The 16,403-nt window shown below is 38.3% G+C and overlaps 1 protein-coding gene across 1 annotated transcript; it reads right to left on the reverse strand.

Annotated features, from left to right (window-relative positions):
* Window positions 1–127: 127 nt before the first annotated feature.
* Window positions 128–11,384, reverse strand: atp6v0a2b (ATPase H+ transporting V0 subunit a2b). The gene is made up of 20 exons (XM_031309053.2): window positions 11,268–11,384; window positions 10,793–10,871; window positions 10,298–10,395; window positions 9,917–10,054; window positions 9,660–9,757; window positions 9,055–9,181; window positions 7,721–7,803; window positions 7,542–7,635; window positions 6,692–6,904; window positions 6,096–6,246; window positions 4,907–5,046; window positions 4,652–4,809; window positions 4,358–4,448; window positions 3,694–3,812; window positions 3,393–3,603; window positions 3,138–3,257; window positions 2,891–3,010; window positions 2,657–2,774; window positions 1,638–1,809; window positions 128–1,531 (listed from the first exon to the last, which is right to left on the reverse strand). The coding sequence occupies exons 1-20, from the start codon at window positions 11,382–11,384 to the stop codon at window positions 1,429–1,431; spliced, it is 2,550 nt and encodes an 849-aa protein (XP_031164913.1). The 3' UTR covers window positions 128–1,428.
* Between the last annotated feature and the right edge of the window lie 5,019 nt (window positions 11,385–16,403).

Genomic DNA, 16,403 nt, shown 5'->3' on the forward strand with positions numbered 1-16,403 from the left:
ACAAAACAGTGACTGCCGCTAGTATCATCAAGATTTAACATCATATTGTTCCACTATTAAAACTTGACAAACAGGTCACGACTTTCAAAAATGTGACAGTACCTTACCCTTGTCTAACTATCTAACCCATAGAAATAACATTTTATTTCTATGATCTAACCCTTGGCAAATTGTGGTGCCAGTGAATAATCTCAATATTGCAACAATGACAACAATTAAGTTGTTCCCTTTGCAAAAATCCCAATAGCAATTCCATACAATACTAACAACTTCCTAATTAGAAAATACTGCTAATGCCTGATATTAGAACATCATTCAGTGTTCTCCTAATAAAATTGAATACAGCCTGGCCACCATGTTGAATATGGACATAGGCTCTTTCAAAGTAAGGGTTCTTGACTAGCAGAGCTGATACAACCAATGTGTGGAATGTTAAATTGTACAGTAAGTGTGAGACGCATAGGCAACACTCTGAATGCATGAAGTAAAAATCATATCCCATTAACATTCATCTTTATTCTGATACATTTTAAAATATAATAAATTAAAAAATAATTCTGTAAAAGTATATACATTAGTCATCACACACCTGCCCGGGCACTTCAATACTGACAAGTCAAAAGATGCTTTGCAGTAATTTTGGTACCACAAAGTAAGAACACAAGGGAAACTGAAGAATGATATTTGGTTGTACTTTCATAAGGCAGTCAGTGCAACAAAAAGTTGATCAAGAACTATGTAACTGAAAGGTGGCTCACTACCCAGTGTATGGAAAACGGATCTGCCAAAACAAAAACAAAGTGAAAAAAGTAAAAAATAACTGCATTAATGTACACAACTGTGCCAAAATGAATAACAAAAATAACTAGATGAGAAGAAATGGGGGAAAACAGACATGAAGAAATAAGGATAATGTTATAATGTAATGTTATTTTATGTTATTTAATGAGCAAATTCCATGAAAAGACCAAAACCAGCAATGCATTTATCATAAGTGTTGGCTGTGTCACCTAACCTTGGGGCCATGTATTTGCTTATTACTGTAGTGTTAAGTTATCTCATACTAAAATTGTATCTCTCTTTTAATTATTTATTCCAATTTTGGCGGATGTGGTTTTTCATACAAGTGCAATAAAGCAAACTGATCCTGGTACAGAACACCCTGTTACATACATTTGCAATAAAAAAAACATTCCTCAACAGTACACTCGGTACTGTCTGTGTTCTTGAAACTGTCGGGAGGGCAGTGTGTTTCAGTCCAAAGTGTGTGAAGCTAACCAAAGAATTTAATTACATGACATTTTTAAAAGATGACAAGAAAAATCTAAATCCCCTGAGGACTTCTCTGGAACATGTCTTTATAAGCATGGAAACCTGGTGGCTTTTTTGGCTCAATTTACCACCTAACAGTATTACCAGATAGTCCCTTCACAGTAAGCCATCATGCTCAAAGCTGGAGGGCAGCAGAGAGAAGGAAAAGGGGCAAAACTTGACTCCAGTCCCACTGTAGAATTTATTCTGAAACTCCACCCTGAGGAAGAAACAAGCAGCTTCTATGAATATAAAACATTGAGATAATCCCAAGCACAATGGTCCCATGAATGACACAAGTACTTGCTCATTGTTATCAGTCTTACCAGTGCAGCCGCAGGGCATGAAGGAATGCAGACAGTCCCTCCATTACCAGGAGGATGGACACAGTGAGAACGGCAAACAGGCCAAACACAGGCACCAGGAAAAAAACCCCGAGACTGGTGTCCATTCGTAGTCCTACTCGCATCACCATGGTCCAGAGCACCTCTGATAGCTCTGTGAAAGCAGAGAAAAGCATGTGCACCATCCATTTAGGGAATTACAACAAACAGAGACTAAGCATATTTGGGCTGATCTCAGGCCTGTCATTGGTCTACATTTGTTGGCTTTGATCTTGACTCCTATTAATGTCCCCAATGTCAATTATGTCATTACCAAGGTCGCAAAATGGTTTGAACGGGTTTGGCATCATTGTTTTTAGACTTTGGGGTTAAATTTGTTCTGAAGGATTGATCAACTTCAGGACAACCCTGAGTATTATTTTTATATACAAGTCATGCATGCCGGTAATCTCACTGGATACGACATATTAAGATTTCTGCGACACTTCCGTCACAGCTCAATTGTAACTGGAAGTCATATTAACAGTACAGTAACTGGCTGTTTGGTTCTGCCTTCTTAAGGCATCCCTGTGATCAATTTTCCCTTTAATTATAATTTGTTATGCAAAATTAATTAATATCAGTTTAATAAACCATAAAATACTGTGCATGAGCTCATTTGACAATGTTCTCACGTTGGGTGAAAATGTGCTTTAACTGAGGATGTGTCTCCTTGCAGTACAGCAAAAAATAAAAAATAAACTAAATGTTAAAATGTTCACTTCAATTCTTACAGGTTGAACATTTAGGGAACTACTGTTTACATATAACGTGAGCAAATGCAGGAAATGAAAAAAGGGGCCACAACCCTATTATTATTTTTTGACTATGCCTGAGTGCTGTTGGAATGTATAAAATAAGGTAACAACAGGTAAATAATGACATTTTTGAGGAAATTTTTATTTTGGTATTTTGGGAGGGGGGTGGTGGTGCTTGTACAGGTTTCAAACCATCGTACTCACGGGCATGTGCCAGGCTCAGAGCCCAGAGCCTTAGGTAGGAGGCTGTGTTGGAGACGCAACCCAGGCAATACTCTATAGTGTGGATGGCCTGATGAAGGAACTCATCTGCAAAGTCAAACTATCACAACAAAACAAAACAAGTCAGAATCACTGTCCGAAACCAGATACAAGTAACAATGGTTGCTTATAAGGAAGTTTAAGATTAATGGGTAACTATCCAGTTGTTTTGCTGACCTCCTCTGTCTGGCGCTCTCCGCTAGTGGAGAGATCACTGTGACTGCTGCCCTCCTCCATATCATGAGCCCTCATCAGGTAGAGCTCCTCTTCACTGTTACGCCGCACACGCTCATAACCCTTAGAACAAACAGAGAAACTACTTAAATGTGTATATTTTACAGTCAGAGAACAAATATTTCGAAACATACAGTATTTCAGACAGTATGCAAACCTTCCCAGTCAGACATGAAGTTCAAACTCTCACCCTGTACATTCCTAGGCGGTGGCTTCCATTGTGTAACCAATAAAGGTAGACAGGTTTCCCCAGGAGTAAGACAGGCACAGAAAGAACAGCAATGACCACCAAAAATACCTGCAGGCCAGTCTGGAAGAAGCAAAACAATATTGCATTACATTGTTATGATCAGTCTCAGTGTTTTTTAAACAACTGTAGACTTAATCCGTTTAGTAAGAACGGGGACATAAGTTACAGGGTTGGAGCTTTACATTAGCTTCTCACCTGTCCCGGGTAGAGGGGCTGCACTCCATCACCCTGCATGAGGAACATGTTTATGAAGTGGATGAGGATGCTTGGAGCCAGTCTGGAGTCCTTAGCAGTGAAGACCAGCCACTTGTAGAATATCATGAACACCAGGTAGCCAAACAGACACAGCAGGAACAGGAGCTCAGGGAGAAATACCAGGTATAGGCTGTGCTTCTTCCTAAAGTGCCTGTTTTCGTTAAAAAAAATAAGGCAGGGTATTAAAATTATAACATGTACAATTAAGACCATTAAAAAAAAGGTAAAATAAACTACTTACAAGTAATTATAAGTGCTCAGGATGACCCCAAAGCTCATGTGTATGACGCCCAATATCACTGACATCTTCATCTTATAGGAGTTCAGAAATGTAAGGCGGTTGGATGCCAAGTTCCAAATCTGTGCAACACAAAGATGACATATACTTTCTACATTATACAATGGGTAGTATTATACAAAGCTAGCCATGTTTTGTTCATTGATTCAGCCATGTAAGGATGGCATAATTGTTCCTGCAGGGATCTAATAATGTTATTTCGACACAACTGATTCAATAACTTCCACACTCACACACATTACCGCTAATCAAGCAAATAACCTACTGTTAATACTGGTGCACTGATCCAATTTACTGTATCAGCAGAAGACATGACTGCTCCACATTAATGGCTGTTTCCTAGTCCGTGTTATTACTATACTAATATAATAATATTTGAACATTATACCTATGGTATGAAAGTCTCAAATCTCATAGATAAGAACTTTTAATTACACACATATGCTTGTGTATGTGTACGTGTGTAACTTTAAGTGTACATGTCCTGGTGACATGTTTACTGTGATTGCGAGTATGATGTAGGCTCTTTAAAACCACCACAAAGATGAGAAGCAATAAGAAAATCCATGTATTCATGATGACTAGTCCTTTAATATTCTCAACTCACCGGGTCAATTCCCAGAGGGTATGGTCCTCTGAAAACTCCCGTAACATTTGGATCCAGAGTGAGAACACGATTCCCACGGATATCAGCATCCCTGTTAGGCACAAATAAAACCACCAGTGTGTTAAATGTAGGTCATTAGGAAACAAACGTCATCTTATATTTTTTTATCTTCAAACAGGTTCCCAAATAGGTTGTTCATAACATTTCTTAAAAGTAAAGAAAATACATATGAACTACGTATGCTAAGCTGCTTTTACTGTTACAATGAAGTCCTTCTTGTCATGAAGTACTCACTTCCACACTTTGGCTTCGAACATGGCCTTCACACTCCATCCTGAACCAAAGATGTTAAGGGACTTTGAGAAACAGTCGTTATATATCAGGCCAGTGTAGATGGAGAACAGGCCCATCATCAGGATGATATAACGCCCCTCAAAGAATGTGTTCCAGATCTGCACATACACATCAAATCACTCATTATTCTTCAGACCCACTGTATGCCCCACAAATGAGTATTAGGTAACCAATTGCTTTGGAGTACTCGCTCACCTCATTCCTGGTGTTTTTAAGTTTGCGGTTGTTCTCATACAGCACCATCCAGAGAGCAAACAGAGCCATGATAACTCCATGACCCAGATCCCCAAACATCACAGCAAACAGGAACGGGAAAGTGATGATTGTGAAAGGAGCTACAAATTAGAAGGAGGAAAAAAAAGATTTATATACTGTATCACTTCTAAAGATAAGATATTAAGGACATAGAGACAACAGAAATGGATGCCAATAAGATTCTGAATGGAAAGTTTACTTTTAAAAAGTTGTCGAGGGGGACAGTAGTTTCATGCATACACAGCCTGTACGACACGGAGAAAGCAGCCCAAATGGAACTGCTGCAGAGTGCTGCAAACACTGTCTCATTAACCGGTGATCACTGGACGTCAGTGAGTAATCAAAATTATTTAGAAGTTAGAAACGTAAAGGTTAGAAATGTCCTGCTGTGGCATCCGGTTTTTGGACCATTTAATTTGTACTGTATAAGCAAAGTGTTAGTGTTACATCTCAGTTAGGTTAGGTACTTTTAGGAATTGTGCAATAATGACAGATTCACACATTTTTCTTTTGTTTACAGTAAATAAATAATAAACAATTACAAATCTTAAAGTCAAGTTCATAAAGTAACTTTCTTTGCATTCATTTGATTCCCAGTTAAGATGCACTGATAAGAATGGCTTTTCATTGTTAATATGTACTTAAAAACAGTTCTGAAATGCAAAATAATAGAATTTTATTCATGTGATAAAACATGCGATTAATCGTGATTAACTATAGAAATTTGACAATTAATCGCGATTAAAAAAATTAATCGTTTGACAGCCCTACAATTTAGCAATAGCTAGACAAGGCACAAAAACAACAAAACTATGACAAAATGATGAGTTAGCATAAGTTGAAACAGAAAAATATACAATAAAAATCTGAAGTAAAACGATATATAAAGTGACTATAGAAAGACATAAGAACAGCAGTTATAATGGTGGCATAGAAATAAATGGATATATGGGTGGCATGTTCAGTTCAGGAGTACATTTTGATTACATTATGCATGCGTTATCACAGGAGGGAGAATAAAAGGATCTTAATCTTTTGTTTTTCTTCAAAGGCTGTTGTGCGACACATTCATGTTGCTGTCACATCTTTGAAAAAAGAAAATCACAGAACGACAAAGGATGCCACTCACCAGGGTTAACCTCTCTGTAATTGCCAACTCCATAGGCGTCCACAATGTTCTGGAAGCCAGAGGTAAATTTGTTGGTCCTTATCAAGGTAGGGGGAGTGTCGTTGGTGGGGATACGATTGACAAAGGAAGGGACTGTCGCTCCGCTTTTTCTCTGAAATATCAAATCAAAATATCAGCATGTTGTCATAAACTAATTTTACCACGTCTTATTATTACTGCAAAATAGGCAGCATGTACCCGAAAAAAATGTAACAAGAAAAAGATAGAATGTGCCTTTGTGGTTCAACTGTTTTTAACATGATAAATAAACCTCTGAAGGAATGGTTATTCCTGTTAGTGCATCTTTGAATTTCTTTATCCCATATACACGCTCTGTCCTCGTCAGCCTGCAATCTGAAAGAACAGTGGCCCTTCAGTACCCTCACCAAGTCATGCAAAGTGTCTTTATCTTAAACTGAACAGGAACAAAAATAAGTACTTTTGTACTTGCTTTTATGTTAACAATACTTAACGGCCCCAGTTAAATAAACAGCAAAAGAAAGCCTGCAGTGAAGCCAAAGTCGAACTAAAGCAGCTCTGTTTAAGAGTTTCCTCACCGATCCTTCTTCTAGGGCCCTCCGCAGCGTGGGAATATCATTGACAGGACACCACACCTCAGCAATCAGACACTTGTTAGTAACATCAAAACTACACAGGTTCAGAATAAAGTAGATGGCCTTCATCTTCTTGACCTGGATGACCCAGGTGTAGACGGATTCTGAGGCCTTCATCAAGACCTGTTTCAGGTAGTCATCTGTCCTATGAAGTACCTGCACACAACAAGCGATACATGATTACGCATAGAACATTTACAGAGATAAATGAACATTCACATTTTAAGGATTTTGTGTGTGAAAAAGAAAGGCAAAGAGCAGACAGCAGAAACAATTAAAAAAAGAGGAAGGGATGAAAAAAAAAAAACATGCATGAAAGAGAGACACTTTCAGCTGAGGTCTCATGCTGATCATGTGCTACAGGGGGTGAGTGCAATTCTATTTTTCAGTCACAGTGGGTTAAAGCTACCAAATGATTCACTCAACTGACCCTACAGTATAACTGCCAGGACGGACACACACAAAGAGAAAATTGGGTTCATATTTTGGAAAACAAATCAGCCATTTAATTTAGTTATTGACATAAAAGACTGGTTCAACTGAAACATCTTTACGGGGTGTACTGCGATTCATGGAAAACAAGATTTTCTGACAAGCTTGTTTTGGAAAATGTTGTATTCCTTGATCTATAAACCCACCACCAGGAAGAAAAAAAAAAACAGGAGAGCTTATATTTTAACAGAGAGATGACAGCAAACACATTTACAAGTAAACTTTCAGTGAATGACAAACAGACACAGTGACTTTTTCCTGTCACTAATTAAACATCCGCATAATTACATAATAGACATACTGTGTGCAGGTCCTGAATGCGAGTTCTTAGTCCTTCCACAACATCAGTCCTCTCCTCATTGCTACTGGGATAGGGATACAAGTGACAGTGGTAGCTGTGGAGGAAGAAAGTATGTTATTAAAAACTCATTACTACTACTAAAGCAAAAACCATGAGACAAAGTATTGTGGAATAATTACCAGTCACAGATCTTCTTCACTTTCTGACCAATTTGGTCTCCCCAGTAAGAGATCAGGAACACCACACTTTTGGTAGGCTCACCCTGCAGATAGAGCATAAGAGGAAGTTTTATTTTTTTATATATATATATATATATATATATATATATATATTATCAATGATAAGACCCAGATGTTCCATCAATAAAAAAATTTAAAAAAGGAGTGGCATTTTGGACGCATATGGTTTTTTTGAAGTGATTGTTACATTTTCTGTTCATTTCATTAAAATTAAATGAAGCTGTTCTTTACCTAAACAAAACTGAAAAGTATTGGAGATTTAAAGTTACTTATTGATCTTGGAAACAGCAGCTGAACAGCACTGCTTTCTGTACTGGATTTTTGAAAAGCATGACTGGCGTTGTCAACACGTTAACATTGCTTGTACATTTTCCTGATTTTCCGTCAGTGAAAGTATGTCCTGACATTCCACTAGTGATCAGTGGCAGCCCTGCATGCCTGCCTTCTGGTCAAGCAGAGGAAATGGATAAGTGGATTAGTGCTGTCCCTCTATGTGAACAGACAAGATCACAGCACTCGTTGTTTATGACAACAGCAAAAAGGACGAGAACAGACTTCACAGCTTCACCAGTGTCTTTATCAATTTCACATTATTTAACATTTACCGTTTCAGGATTTGCCTTCCTTTTTGTCATTTGCAGTTCTTTAAAATACCCTGTCATCTCCACTATTTCTTAACAAACTATACGGTGGCAACACTACATAAACAAAAGGAAGTGACAATTATATATTTTAACAATATTTAACACCATGCACCATGTAACATCAAGAACATACGTGTTTTCTATTATGCTAAACTCTTGTTATAGAAAAATTTGTAAAATGTTGAAAATACAAACTGTGTTGGAATATTTCATATTTTACTATTATTCTAATTATATTGTCCAGAAGTAAAATACGGTTTCTTTGCAATGTCATGGCTATGAACACGGTACAAAACATGGTAAGGATTTATGTTTAACAGTTTATAAATCATTTCCATTGCACATCGATTTTGCCTACAAAAATTATGGAAATAGAAAATATTAGTCCCACTAAAGTACTTATCATGTGCGTGGATACAGTAGTTCAGATCCAATCAAGTATTTCTCAGATGGGGCCCAAAGTGTGTTAAATAAACTAGTTTGTACCAGTATGTGTACTAATAATGTTTTATTAGTTAATGTTTTTTCTGTCTTCCCTGTTGACATTTTTATTTCTCATTATCATGCAGAGAAGACATACTGTAGCAAAAGTCATAAATAGTGGACAAAGTTAACTTTGAAAAAACCTACCGTGTCAGGATCTTCCAAATACTCCTCGACCTCAGCGTAGCTGAGGATGGTGTAGCCTTTACAAACTCTCCAAAGCATCCGCTCGAAGGCCTCAATCTTCGTCCTCTGAATAAGCCCAGAAATGAAACTGCAAGAGAATAAGGAGAACATTCACAAACAGCCTAACGCATGTGCTTACTAGAGCACACACACTTTTAAACAAGTGATTGCAACTTGTGAACTTCCTGCCAGACTTCCTGTTTGTGTGTGTACTGTTTGTATAGTGCGCATGCATGTCAAAAGACTAATGGGAGACAGAGAGGGCACAGAAAATGAGAATAAAAGTGCAACTTGCCTCGTATTCAACTTTCTTCAAATGTGTAGCAACAGCAGCTGTGTGTACCCATTACTTTTTCCTCATATTATTGTGAATTGAAAATCAAACGATATCACAATTTCATTTTAAAAATGTCATGACATTTGTGAAAACTGGTAAACTGTGACAAACAAAGTGCCTACTTCCAACTCAACAATAAATCAAAAAAAAAAATTAAATGAATGAATTAAATTCCAAGTTGAAACGATAAACGTAATGCTGATATGGTTGGCAAAATCTCATCCCTCACCCCAGTTTGGCTCCTAGCCTCTGCATGCTGCTGTAGTCCATCAGTGTGTCTTTTTCTAGGAAAGGAAACTCCTCATACTGGACTTGTAGGGGCTCTCGCTAAAAGTAAAGACAAGATGCAAGTAAAGAAGAGAATCAAAATCAAATCAAAGACCAGATTCTAATTGCCATATTGTAAAAAAAAAAAGATCCGCAGAGTAAAGAAGATGAAAATGTGTGTGTAAAGAATCCAGCTACATGACAGAATGACACACTAACCTCCGACGTTCTCTGAACAAAGTTGCGGGTGGTGCGCAGCATGTGTGTGTACTCGGTCAGCTCCAGCAGATTCCTCTGCAGCTTCTCTTTATTCCTGGTGACTTCACCTAACTCCACTTCTAGCCTCTGCAGCTGTTCCTGTGAACACACACACACATACACCCAGTGATAATGGACATAAGAGCAATAATAATTATGATGGTAACACATACTAGAGCAGAACAATGTAAGATTCAGTATTCTACATACAGTAGAGAAAGTACTTCACTACATTCATTTAGTTGCAGTGGCATTAACTCAACACTGATGTTTATGCTCTCCAGGAAAACTGCCCAAATCATATTAAATGAAAAAATGATGATAGATAAGCAAGTAACTAACCATTATAGCCATGACGTGCTTGGGTAGAGGGGCCACTGGGTTAACATCTCCTTCTGGCAGTGAAATATCTGCTTTCTTGACCTCTCTCAGAAGGTATCCTGTTAAAAATAAACAGCAATCTTTAAAGGACACAAAAAGACAGTTTTCAAATGTTTCAAAGCTTCCAAACACCATGAAAGAACACTGGATTTGAAGCAAAGTCTGACAGTGTGTTACTCTCTTCTCTTAATCTAATAATAATTTGAGAACGCCATTTCATTCACCAAAATCTACAACCAGCTGACATGTCTCATGACTGTAGGGTCACTGGCTCTCAATTCAATTCAATGAGAAGGTTTTCTGTGGCTTCTTGTACTCCTGCTTTGCTTCTACAGTCCCATCACAGCCTGTCCTAATCATGTCTGTCCTGCTCAAAGCTTGACTACAACTTAAACTCAATGAAGAGACAGATAGGGTTATTGCCATACTGTATATTAAAGATCAATATATCCTTACCAAGGATCCTCTCCATCTCTTCACACTTTTTGATCTCATTGACATGTTTTCGTTGGAATGCATTAACACCGGGATTGAGCTGAAACAGGTGCAAGAGACATATTTAGTCAAGATATGAATGATGAAGAATCATGAAACATACCATTGTGAAACATACCAATATCTTCAGGACAAACCACCATATACCATAGAGTAAGTACATGTACGGGCCTCTTTACAGCAGCATTTTTACAACAGCTATGATCTATGGGATATCTACGACATCCTTTTGTAAGTTACAAGATAAATGGCAACGTCTGCTTTCATATGAAGTAAAAGCTAATGACAAATGTTATAGAATCTCCGACAAACGCACAGGTCAAGTTAGATGCTTGTACTTTGTCGAGTACTTTCGATGTTTGCAAACTATGCTGTAACTTTCAAAGCGAGACATTACTGTGTTTCAGGAGATCAAAATCGTTTTGGGGGTACTTACGTCTCTGAACTCCACAAGCCCCAGTTCTCCAAGTTCATTGATGCAGTCGTATGCTGACCCAGACTGCAGAAACAGTTGGGCCAGACACATCTCTTCACCTCTGAGCAGAGAGCACATTTTGACAGTTCGCTCGGATATTTACCTGCTAACGTAAAGCCGACGTGCTAGTATTAGCAAGCTAACTACTGAGGTTTCTGTGAACTATAGCACTATAGCACTGCGATTAGTCAAGTTTTTCATGTTTTTGGCTACGGTGATAATACAATAACGTTATTTGATTTGCATGACGCTAACTTTAGATAGCTATCGCTACAACAGAGGCTGTTCCTGTTAACGTTAGCTAACGTTAATGGCTAGCCGGCGCGCTGTGTTGTTAATTCTTGGATGAAAAACTTGTTTGGACAAAGTTGAATCTGAAATTGTGAGGCAACCGGTATAAAGACCGCTGACGTTACATATCCACAGATGTAGTCACGACTCTTCTCATAGTTTGTGAAGTTTTTAGCAGACGTCCGCTTGCCATGTCCATAACTCCACGTCACTCCACACTGTTGAATACCATCAACTTCCACAGCCGTGAATGTACCTTTGACCAATCACCACCACCCTCAGGAGTCTGCGCACTACACATTTACTGTCAACCATGACTTAACTGTCTGAAGGGGAATATATACAGTCTATGAATATAAACTATAGACTATTACCAGTCAATAATATAAACACATGCAGTGCACACTAAGTGGGTAAAAAGGCATGTAAACCACTTGGTGAACGTACCAGGAATATCTGAACTAGTGGATGATTATCTCATGGGCGAGGATATTTAGTGAATAATTATCTAATGGGCGATGGTATTTGTAATTAATAGTGGCGTGCGATACTGCAAAATTTGGTATTGATCCGATGTCAAGTAAATACAGGGCCAGTATCACCGATACGATACATGTACTTTTTAATAATTAAGGTGGATTCATCATCAAATTGCTAAATCGGAATGAATTTCCATGACCTTTAAGTGTTTTTGTGATTTTTCCTTTGGATTATTAATAAGTTAAAACACAGGACAGAATATTCATATGCTTGTATAAATTTGTTGTGTTAACACTGTATTTTACACCCTTTTTACAAATTATACAGCTTGCCGTTGTTTCATTTTGGGCCTGAAAATATAGCCACACAGTGCTCCTCTTCCTCTCTGCCATTCTTCTGCTCGATCTCGATCTCATTACACTGGTATACCAATGTTTGTATCGATATTATCAATATTTGGATCGATCCGCCCACCACTAGTAATTAACCACACAATCATTGTTTATTCTGCAAATATTATTCAGATACTCTGCAAGAATAAACCCTTATTAACATGGCTAGATTCACCTGTTACGGGGCACGGGACACATTTTTGAAGACCCAGGTTGTAAAAACAGGGTTTTCTTTAATTAGGAGGCACTAAGACGTGTAAAAAAAGATGCAAATGAGGGGGAACAAGGAGACAAGACAAATGCGATGCATCTTAAGTCTTCCGGAACAATAAAACCAATAGCATGTTTTAGCTGGATGAAATATTGAGTATTCCATACATTGAGGTCAGAGGCAGTAAAGGCGTCTAGAGGGAGCAGCAGCTATGTTACGTTTGGTGTTTTTTGCATATTAAAACAAGATTGTGCTTGTGGGTGGATGATGACCCCTTGGGGTAACATCTAAAATTGTACGATTGCATGAAGAAGACTAGCCACTTTTCAAACCTATCAATAAGAATGTGATCAAAAGTATGTTGAGGGATTGAGCCTAAAAAAGTGATAGAAAAAAATATTTTTATTACAAAATGTTGCACAAATACAACTATTTACATTCCCACAAACATATAATAAACATGTAAAAACAATATCATTATAAATAACGTCCATTGTAATCAGGTGTAATGACATTTCAGAGAAATTTCAATTAATCTTGCTTAGCCTCTCATTCTCCCATTAGCCCATCCATCTGTGTCTTCCTCCACATTTCTTTTACTTTGCGTTTTCTCAGCATTTTCTCAGAGTTTTTGAGAGTGGCACTAGTTCCACGCCTGTCGGATTTGTCTCCATGGAGTCCCAAGAATCGAGGCAGTGATAAAGAAGAAAACTAAGATAAGTCCCTTAGCCAGCGACTGAGAATATGGCTCACCTGGGGAGGATAAAGGTAAAATAAGTCAGTAATGGTACTGTCAGGATCCATTATCATACTTAAGCAGTGATTCTCACAGAAATGTTTCACAGCTGTAGTTCCAATTTACTGAATCAGCTACAGGAGATAACAAAACATTGGACAGATTACCTCAGACAAGATAAATTCCCACCTGTGTAATACTTGGTGATGGGGAAGGCGAGCTCAGGCCAACACACATCATTCCTGTTACAGTCATACTCTGTAAAGTTGATCTGAAACCTGAGGTAAAAAATAGAAACAAATCATCGCACTCTTAGAATCAGTCAGGCAGCTCATACATTTTATCTGGGTATTTGGTTCAAGTTATCAACTCTCTTTATAAAGGTCAGTCTTGCCTGGTTTTTGGTGGTCCTGTGTTGACAGGAATGTCAGTAAAGGTGACTGAGGAGGTGATGGGAAACAACTGAGTCTCCAGTGGGTCCACACATTGAGAGACATCACCTCCTCCACAATCCAGTGCCCAGGGAGACAGGATGTAGCTACAAATGGTCAAAGTAAATAAAGTAATTCTTGATTTTCATGACTTACAATGAGAATGGGAGTTTAAACATATGGTGACCTATGATCAACAGCTCCTCCTGAATTGAGAATCCAAATTACACTGTGTATTGCAATGAGTATACACCTGATACACACCTGACTTGCAAAGCCTGGATATCCCTTTGAGGTATGCCTTCTACCATGCCAGTGATAAGACTCCAAACATGGATATGCTGGTGGGATGGAACCCTGTGACATGAACTTATGGTATCTTCCATAGTTGTGCTTGAGTTATGTGTCACAACTGGAATTTATATTTTGCGTGTAGCATGTAGTTGGAATGAAAATAAGAAGTGTTAGTAACATAAAAGTATAGAACAAATAAATTAGTATTAACAAATGTTTGATCTCATTACACAAGCATACATGAACTGTACAAAAAGAAAACTTTGCATGAACTGTTACATTGGACCATCTACTTACAGGATATGTTCACCCAGTCTGTCATAGTTAGAGGATCTGGGTTTCCACTCTTTGCTACATTTGTGGCTGTAATCAAAGCAGCCTGGAGAGAAGTAACAGTCTCTCTAAAGGAAAACAAACATGGTATTTTACCCAGCACAAAAACACAGATCACACATGAACTCATGCTGAGTAACTGACCTCAGGAGACTACACTGAGTCAGATTGTGTTGGCTGACAGGTAGCAGACATCCTGATGTTGAATTCTCCCCAAACAGAACTGGTTTCGTCTCAGCAGTGGAACAGAGTCCATCACTCACTGTTAGCCAGATCAGAAATTGGTGTTGTCTTTTTGATAACTTGTTTTGATTGAAATATACATAACTTACTATTATGCTACATACAGTGAGCCAGTAATCAACAACATGACTTAATGGGTTTTACCTGGTTTCCAAAGATTGATTGACGTCCTCTGTACTGAGCCTGTATTATTGTCCAAAGTGTCCACAATTCCAGCAATAACAGGCCTTCCCACCTGATAACCTGCCATTTAAAGTGTTTGTGTGTTACCCACTGTAATAGGTACAGTTTATTTCCACAACTGTTCTCAGAACAAAGTATCTTATCTTGCTCTCACCTGGGTTCCCTGAGTTGGGCTCACCCATGAATTCTCCATTTAGAAACACGGCAGAATACCTTGTAGTTATGGAAACTGTTCGGAAGACAGAAGAGAAGAAATGAGCCCAAACTATATCAAACATATCTATCAACGATGACTGGTGATCAGCCAAACCATGGACCAGCGTTATTGGCACTTACCACTACTATTAAAAGTGATAGTCCCAACAGTGTGAGTCAGTGTGATACTCGTGATGCCATTTCCTTTCCAGTAGAATTTGTAATCCAGCGCTAAGGTCACGTTCTCACAGACTAGCTCCTCATCTTCAGAGAAATATTAACAGGTTTCAACACTAAGGTTCATTTTTAGTTTAAGTTGTTTTAGTAATGATATGTTGTAATCTCCGTACCTGAAGAGGCATCTGTGCTTGAAATAAACTGCCTCGTGTCAATGGCCACTTCATCGATTACATCCACTGTAACATCACCTGGAATACATAAAATAAATAGATAAATTATTTAAAGGCACATAGAGTCAAAGAGCTCTAGAACGTATCAAAGCACTGCTACAGCACGTTTAGCAGGTAAAACATACCCCCTTGCCCATTCTTCACTTTAGTCCTCAAATTTGTTGGTAGTGTCTGTAAGGGAGATCCAGTTGGACAGGAGCGTAGCAGAGTTACACAGTTGACTTTGAAATTTCTCAAAAATGCAACAGGAGCACTGTTTACACACCGCCCGAGCACCTTCTGGGGAACAGAATTATACAAGGCATTAGATGTTACAGCTCTGGCAACACATACAATGCAAAATACAGTCTCAAAACTGTATTAAAAAACAAAATACACACAACTAACCTGGGGAACAGTGAAGTACTGGTCATTCATTAAGAAAATGGGACTTCCTTGTATATAAACACTACCTGGCACTGGAGCTGACAAAACTGGCCTTTGGAAGGATGGGCCAGGTTTAGATGTGCTAGATATGTTGAAAGGCAAAAGATCAATGATGAAAACATGACACAAAAACATATAAAAGAAATACACAATCATAAAAACAAACCATATATTCAATCCTTTCTCACATTGTGTTTCCCTGGTAAAATAGCCCAAGGTAAGGGTTGTTTTCAGGTGGAGAATTGACACATAAAAATTGAAACCAATCTGGGGAGTTTTCAAAGGACTGCACAGAGCACTGATAATCTGGAGCAGGAGAGACCTGTCCACCAAAGGGCCCTGGGAGACAGTGGGACACAAACAGCTTCAAATCTTCAATGGAACAGTCCTGTTAGAGAGAAAGACAAATATTTCATTGTTAAATACTACAGAAGACATACATTTGTCTAACATGCACTGTTCTCTTGTTAAA

Source organism: Sander lucioperca, chromosome 2 (genome assembly GCF_008315115.2).
Source record: "Sander lucioperca isolate FBNREF2018 chromosome 2, SLUC_FBN_1.2, whole genome shotgun sequence".
Classification (NCBI taxonomy): domain Eukaryota; kingdom Metazoa; phylum Chordata; class Actinopteri; order Perciformes; family Percidae; genus Sander; species Sander lucioperca.

What these genes read in the sequence shown, in the direction of transcription:
- atp6v0a2b (XM_031309053.2), bottom strand. Translation starts at nt 11,384, where the DNA reads ATGTGCTCTCTGCTCAGAGGTGAAGAGATGTGTCTGGCCCAACTGTTT. An exon ending in AGAGATGGAGAGGATCCTTG is followed by an intron (nt 10,396 to 10,792) that starts GTAAGGATATAT and finishes TATTTTTAACAG; the next exon opens with GATACCTTCTGAGAGAGGTC. An exon ending in ATTTGGAAGATCCTGACACG is followed by an intron (nt 7,804 to 9,054) that starts GTAGGTTTTTTC and finishes CTCTATCTGCAG; the next exon opens with GGTGAGCCTACCAAAAGTGT.